Source organism: Capsella rubella, unplaced genomic scaffold (assembly GCF_000375325.1).
Source record: "Capsella rubella cultivar Monte Gargano unplaced genomic scaffold, Caprub1_0 scaffold_3, whole genome shotgun sequence".
Lineage (NCBI taxonomy): Eukaryota > Viridiplantae > Streptophyta > Magnoliopsida > Brassicales > Brassicaceae > Capsella > Capsella rubella.
The window spans coordinates 12,093,465-12,101,568 of record NW_006238921.1 but is presented as its reverse complement, the minus strand read 5'-3'; the positions used below and the strand labels follow the sequence as shown (position 1 = coordinate 12,101,568).

The following is an 8,104-nucleotide window of genomic DNA, read 5'->3' as shown; positions in this document are numbered from 1 at the left end:
CGTGAATTGGATAACCAAATCAGACATGTTAATACTGGTTCAATAATTAAATCTCCTAAGTTTTTAAACATATTTTAGAAATAGTTATATTTATTAACATATAATAAAAATATATTTAAAAATTTTATATGCTTAACCGGTCCACTTAACCCATGGATTATAATAGTTTTAATGGTTTAGATCTTAATCGTAATTCACTTATATGCAAAAAGAAATATTTCGAAGTATATAATGCTATGTTCAACTCTCGGTATTCTTCTATCCGTATAATACATTGAATGTACAGAGGTGGCTTTATAACTATCATACTATAGATATAATATATGTAGATGTAACTTAATAATTTTCATATTTAGTGTAAAATTTGTAATTTTAGAATTTTACCTAGCCAAAAACAGTTTGTTATTTTTATGTCCAGTTCCATATTATTAAAAATAATTTTTAGTATTTAAATTACATCTTCCTACTATTTTACGTTATTTTTTTTAATTTGCAATATATATAATTCTATGTCTACACCCGCTACATAATCAAAAAGATCATGTCATTATCATGGTTTGTGAGAACGAAAGAATGTTGTTCCATTTTAAATAATTTGTTTAAAAATCTAGTTTAATATGTAGATGTTATACACTCGATTTTGAATCATACAAAATATATTTCAATATGTAGATTTAATATAGATTGGTTTAGATTTTATTGTTAAGATTTTAATAAATGGAAATTTTAACCGATGAATCTACACTAATTAGTTAGTTTCCTAAATTATACAATCGATCAATATTTTTATAATTAATATGACATTTTTAACGGTTTTTTCTCCACATTTATGGTTGACTTTTATTTCTAGTACGACATTATATAATTTTTTTGCAAGATTTTAGAATTTTTAAAAAATTTATTGATTTATTTTCAGATTTTTAATTTAAACATTTTTTTGTTATCTTCTTAAAATTACATAGTTTTAAAATTTGATGATATAATATTAAATATGTTGTATATTTTTTCACATTTTATGCTATATAGAATTTGATTAGTCGCTTATTTTCTAATTTAACATTTTTTTACCCAAACTATCATATTTCTTTATCTTAAATATATAATCGTTTTTTATTACATTTCATTAATTATAATTTTTTTTTTCAAAAATATCTGAAAGTATATATTTAATATTAAATCTGTTTCCATATGTTTAATTTTTAATTTAATTTTCTACTTTTTATGGTAACAAAATTAATATGATTTCCATAAATATAGTTGTTTTAGTTTTTTATTTTTTATTTATTTAATTAAATATTTTTGCTGTCTTTTAGTATGTTTGGCTACATGGTTGGGATTGTATATTTTGTAATATTTTTTTTTAAGTTTGTTTGGTAACACTTAGAGCATCATTATGGGTATAACCCCAAAGATGCATTTTAGTATATGTTTAATATATTAATAATGTAATAGTGTATGTTAAGAACCAAAAATAAAAAGGTAAGTATTGGTTGAACCTGTTAGTTCTTAAATTTTCAATAATAAAATAATGTAAAACATATTAATAATTTTTATAAATAATTTCATAATAAAAAAATTGAAACAAGTTTATTCACTCTTGTGCTTCTGACTCCTTCTCCCTCCCTACAACAAGTTTTCTCCTCATTTCAGATGAACTTTGCTAGAAATAAAACAGATATTTCATGCTAAGTAGAGAATGTCATGGCGAGCTCACATGTATAGAAGATCCGTTGCACGGGTCTCTTGGTTGCAACATCTTCATAGTACCATATAAAGTCTACTTTCTCCCATACATTGCAAAGAACCCCACTCACATTTCTTTGACCTAGATACTTGGCTCCATCTAGCCAGTTTGGTGGCAGGATTCCAACCTTAAGTGACATAAAATTCCAAACATATTCAGCAACTTACTATATACAAAGCATTACATGTTCATACAAGATTAGTATATCTTAACTGACTATGTACCAAAACAAAAACAACCATGTCTTAGTAAAGATTTAAAGTCATCAAGCCCCATCATCTCCTGATTCTATAGGTTACTACTCTACCTAAGTCATTTATACCACAAAACACGGTTCTACACACTACTACTTCACACGTGGCTATCTGTTGATGGAGCTATGACATCTACCTTGGAACATGACTAACCGGGAGAGTATTGTTGGTTAACAGTTTCTTTCCAAAAAAATCCAGAATGAGAAGCCTAGAACCTATATTGTGGTACATGAATGGCACGTTCGATTGTGTAAATAAGCGTTCTCTACTGCCATAAAGAGTGTGTGGTCTTTATTTGCAAAAAACAGCAGAGTGGCTTCATCGTAATAGTTAATGTACCTTGCAAGTGGCTGCTTGTTCATGAATGCTCTGAACAACTCGAGAGACAGATTAGCCATTGCCTCACTAGCAGATGAGTCTGTCATCTTTGTTAGAGGAACTATTATGCGAGGCATTCCTTTCGCCTTCTGAGAAACTAATCGCGCAATCTCGAGACCTGAAAAAAAATATGTTATTGAAACATAACAGGGAATTAAGCTCAAGCAGGCTAACAAATCACACGCAACACAACAATTAAGAGCATTCAACTAAGTTAGCATCTTCATTTTGATGGAAGTTGTCAGGAAGACACTAAAGTAATTTTACCATTTGAAACAGAATTTTGTCCCATGAGAAGCTTCACATTATCGGAATTCAAAGAAGCGACAATGTAATCGACGAACTCAGACCAAGAACCACCAATTCCCACAGTATCCCTCTGTTAAAAATCAAGTGTGTGAGTAAAGATCAAGTGTAATCCCAATTATAAGCCATTGAGATTATTCAATCCACATCATAAAAGTTCGAATCTGAGACAAAAAGAAGGATTAAGCAAAAAAAAAAACAGAGAAAATAAGAGTAAACAAACCATATTATCTAGCTGCAAGACGGAGAGGATCGCCGTCCAGACGCCGGAGACAAAGTTAGTCACATGGACTGTTAAGTTATACGAATCGGAAGTCTAGACGTGGAAGAGACATCGCCGGAGAAGACAAGAATCGAGATCCTTCATCGTTGAGTTCTCTGTGAAAGTAGGGTTCGAAGAGGATCGACTCGATTTGGGATTTTTCATTCGTTTCAGAAAATAGTAAAGAATAAACGTTTTGTTAACTCATTTATTTTAACATATCTCCTTCCGCCACGTGGCATAAGAATCGAAATCGAAAACTTCTTATCGAAGAAGCGGATACACCTTAATAAAACACTGTTTTCGTTATTCAGGCTTTTAATAATCCCTCAAAGCCCGAACGGTTGTTGCGATAATGATGCTCTTATCAAAAGTGTTCCCTTTTTAATAGTATAGATATAGAATAAAAACATGCCACTATAAAAAAAAAAAGAAAAAAAAATATATTATAAAATCAAAAAAACCTTTAACCTATTTTTAATATATAAAAGATTAGGGAAAAAGGAAGAGGTAAAGTGGAAATAATATGTTTCTTCTCCTCGATTTAAGACAAAACCCCAAAAAATTCAGAAAACCAAAAAAAAAAGAAGTAAAAGGATAATACAAAACCCCTTTCGTCTTCTCAAAATCCAACACTACCACACAGACAAAAACTCACCGACGAACAATGGCGGTTTCTTCTGGAACATTCTCCACCTTCCTCTGCATCAAAACGCCGTCGTTCCACAACAACGCCTCGATTCCTCCTTCGTCTCTCCGGGTAACCTCTCACCCAGCGGCTAAACTACGCTTGGTCCGAGCTGTAACATCTGCGACAGAGTCTTCAGAGCCAACGGCAACTAATAAAAGGGTGCCACGTGGTATCATGAAGCCTCGACCAGTGACTCCTGAGATGCAAGACATCGTTGGTCTTCCTGAGATCCCTCGTACACAAGCTCTTAAACGCATTTGGGCTTATATCAAAGAACACGACCTTCAAGTAAATCTAAAAATCAACTCTTTTTTTGGTCTCTCTTTAGGGTTTTGTCTTAATTTCTTAAATCTGGTTGTTTGGTGCTATAAAGTATCAAACTTTAGGGTTTCTGTTAGTATAATTGAACGGGTTTGGATTGAAGAAGACATATACTGTATAAGGTTGTCTTCTTGTTATAGTTCCACAGTGGACTTGCTGTAATGAAATTGTTCTTAGGATTTGTGGTTTTAGATTAGAAAGCTTCAGGTTGTCTTCTTATTAGTTCCACAGTTGAGTTGCTGTAATGAAAGTGTTCTTAGGATTTTGTGTTATGAGATTAGAAAGCTTCAGTAGATTGGTGTTAGTAGTGTTGTTTCAGTTCCATTCCTTAGGGTTATGTCTCGATTTCTTTAATCTGGTTGTTTGATGTTTTTGAGTGGCAAATTTTGGGGTTTCTGTTTGTAAAATCGAACGGGTTTGGATTTAAGAAGACATATATTGTATAAGGTTGTCTTCTTGTTATAGTTCCAGTGGAGTTGCTGTAATGAAAATGTTCTTAGGATTCAAAAAGATTAATAGATCGTATTAGGTTGTCTTCTTGTTATAGTTCCACAGTTGAGTTGCTGTAGTGAAAGTGTATTTAGGATTTGTGGTTTTAGATTAGAAAGCTTCAGGTTGTGTTAGTACTGTTGTTTAAGTTCTAGTCTTGAGCTGGTCTATTAACTAGTGAGAGTGTTCAAGATTTTGCATATGTTTGTTAACTGGGAGTGAAGATGTAATATAGTATTGATATGATTTTGCTTTTGTTTTTATCTTCTACTAGTGACCAATTGCTTCATATGATTTTTGTGGTTAACGTTTATAAATTTTTGTTTAACTAGTTGTGATTGAATGATTGAGTGTGGTTTTTACATGTATGGCAATGTGTGTTCTTTGAGGTGTGACTGATATGTTTCTCAGGACTCTGTTCTTGAGCCTTTTTCTATAGTACTAGATAATTGTCTATACAAGGATCTAGTTTTCGATTAGAAACCTAACCTGTTTTGTCGCCACTCCTTCTCATCGTGTTCATTTAGACCCTGAGAATGTTTGGCTGCATAGTTAATGCGTTGATCTTTGTTTCTTTCGTATTGTCGCTGTTTGCTGTTTGATACTTTGGTTAAGCTCGCAAAGTGTTAAACTAGATTGACATTTTAAGATAGAACTCTTCCAGCTCATAAAATTCTTGTTCTATTGAGTTTCAAATGTTCAAGATTCTGTTTCTCTGAAACATGTAAAGTCTATAGCAAAAAAGTAGCCAAAAGTTATTATGTTTTACACTTTTAGAAAGCTCGTTCTTACTTTCTCCTTCGCATGTCAGTCACGAAGCTGCAAGGTTAGCGAACCAAGCTTCGCTTGCATCAATGTTTTACTAAATGACTTGTGTTTTTGTTCTTCAGGATCCACAGAACAAGAGAGAGATACTATGTGACGAGAAGCTAAAGAAGATATTCGAAGGCAAAGATCGGGTTGGGTTCCTCGAGATTGCAAAGCTCATTGGTCCTCACTTCCTCTGATGAAAATTCCGCGAAAACTTTATCCGAATGATACCCTATGTTTTGTTGAGCTGTTAGGGCCATGAAAGAAAAGGGTATTTCAAGTTGGAGAAGACTTTAGATTAAGTTTAGTAGATTAGGGGGATTTTGCAAACAAACTACTTAAGAAGGTTTACTTGTCTTTTGGGGGCGCTTCAGTGGATGTTATGTAGACCTTTGCTCCTAATATCGTTTTTACGTTTTCGTTTCCATTTCAGATTCTGTTGCTTTTTTTTTTTTTTTTTCTTTGGCGTCAGTGGATTTGTCTACTCCTTGGTATATATGAAACCAAGTCAAGTAAAAGTAAAACATATGCAATGAATTCAAAAAAAAAAAAAAAAAAAAATTATCAATCTTAAATGAAAAAGAAAAAAAAAACTATATACAAGATTATTAATCATAATTTTTTTTGCATTATAGTTAGGAGAATTTACGAAAATGTGAATCCAATAATGTTTCTTTGTTTTTACAAACTTTCTGAAAATGTTAATGGTAATGTTAAAACAACGGTCACAATACATTTCGACAGAAAGCTACAATTTAGACATAATTTTTTTTTTTTACTATTTTTAAGAAATACCGAAAGCTATTTAATTATAATGAAACAAAAATTATTATTCAAAAAGGAACTAGTGTATCTTATTTTCTAAAAAGGTTTTGGGAGATTGTTTTTATGCATACATCAATTTTATAATATTTCAAATTTGATTATTGTTTTATTAAGAACTAGGTTCGGACCCGCGCTACAGCACGGGGGAAATAATTACTTATATATAATTTTTAACAGATTATAATATATTACATTTTAATTTTATAGTCGATTACGATGAATCATATATTTGTGTAATAATTTTAAATTCAATAATAAACAAAAAAGCGTGTAAATAATAATACATTGAGTTTTAATGCAATTAAAAAAAAGTGAAAATTTAACGGCGCGAAAGAATATTTATCGACAAATTATTCAATTTGACTATTTTGTAGTAGAAGTAGGAATATATGTAAAAATTACATACTTACAATATATTTTTTGACGGACTAACCCGTAAGAATTCATTTTGTAAAAAATATTAATCATAACTCGCTTAACCATTATAATTGTGATTTTAACAAACTACCCGCGAACTATCTAAATTTTACATATTTTGATATATAATATATTTTATCAATAAAAATTATGTCTCCAAAATTACATCTATGTCTCCAAAACAATATTTAAAATATTTAAAATCCTAAATTACATATATATTTGAAACTTTTAATTATAATATTTTGAAACTTTTTAAACTTATAAATATGCTCATATAACAATGGTTTTAATATTGGTCATACTTATACTGATTTTAAACCATTTTCCAAAATATTTAACCGAGTGTAGTTGAATATTATATGTCCGTTTTGAAAAATTCAAATTGCAACATATGCAAAAAAAAAAAAAATTTATTAACATTTTTTTATTATATAGTATAATATCATAAATTAAAAATAATATTAACTAAAAGTTATATCTCCGTTTTGAAAAATTCAAATTGCAACATATGCAAAAAAAAAGTATAGTATAATATCATAAATTAAAAATAATATTAACTAAAAAATAATAACTGATTAGTTAGAGAAATATTAGGAAATTATCATTTTTTTTTTTTGGAAATCATAAAATTAGTTATGGAAATAATATAATCTTAAAATTAGATTTGGAAAGTATCCGATGTATGTATCCAAACCCAATTTAATATCCAACTTTGAAGTATCCAATTGTTAAAATCGGGTTAAATTTTCAATTTTGACCCGACCCGTATTATATTTTGTACTTCTCTTTTACTAATATAGAGATAGAAGATACTTTATACTAAAAGATTTGCTAGAAGATGATTATATATAATGATATGAGGTCCATACCTTGTTTTCTAGGTAAGTTTGCAAATTTGGTTCCAATTTCATGAACATAATTTCGTTTGATGTTCTTGTTGCTTTGAATTTGTTAGTTGTGATTAAATTACCTAACTTTTATTTTTGGAAAATCAAGTTTGTTATGAAATTTTGGCGTGAAAGTGTTACTTTTCTCGACAGTACCATTGCTTTATTAGTACTAATGGAAGTTTGATCATGACTATATTTTTTTTTCTTGTTTAAGAATGGGCACATCGTCTTGGATTTATCTCAACTTCTCGGGACAGTTCTTCGTTGGGTCAACTATACATGAAATCGACTGGGGTTTAGACATTATGGGAAATTATTTTAAAGCATTCCGCACTATACAACATTAGAGGACTAGGTTGGGTTGAGGGAGTGTTATTAGTGAATTTTAAAGAGTTTTAAGTTTTGAAAACTTTGATGTTCTTTGATCTTGACTTAAAATAAATAAACTCATGTGTTAAATTTGTTCAATATTTATAAAAATTTGTTTATATTCATTAAGAACTTAAGTTGTTTATATTCATTAAAAAGTTGTTATATTCATTAAAAGGTATGTGTTATTTAAATGATGATTTTATGACGTTCTCAAAAGATTATCATTTTTGTATATATAATATAAGTATGTTAATTTAGTAGTGGAGAAAACGGGGAAAATCAACCCAAACTATTTCCCGAAGGTATTTTCATACCTAAATTCGCGTCCTCTGAATTTTACAA

At 29.8% G+C, this 8,104-nt stretch overlaps 1 protein-coding gene and 1 pseudogene across 1 annotated transcript; one reads left to right on the top strand and one right to left on the bottom strand.

The window, feature by feature from the left end:
* Positions 1 to 1,484: 1,484 nt before the first annotated feature.
* LOC17891144 lies at positions 1,485 to 3,109 on the bottom strand (annotated as a pseudogene).
* A 408-nt stretch (positions 3,110 to 3,517) lies between these two features.
* LOC17891174 (upstream activation factor subunit spp27) lies at positions 3,518 to 5,687 on the top strand. The gene is made up of 2 exons (XM_006298705.2): positions 3,518 to 3,923; positions 5,336 to 5,687. Exons 1-2 carry the CDS (start codon positions 3,612 to 3,614, stop codon positions 5,450 to 5,452), a joined length of 429 nt encoding a protein of 142 aa, XP_006298767.1. The 5' UTR covers positions 3,518 to 3,611; the 3' UTR covers positions 5,453 to 5,687.
* The last annotated feature ends 2,417 nt before the right edge of the window (positions 5,688 to 8,104 follow it).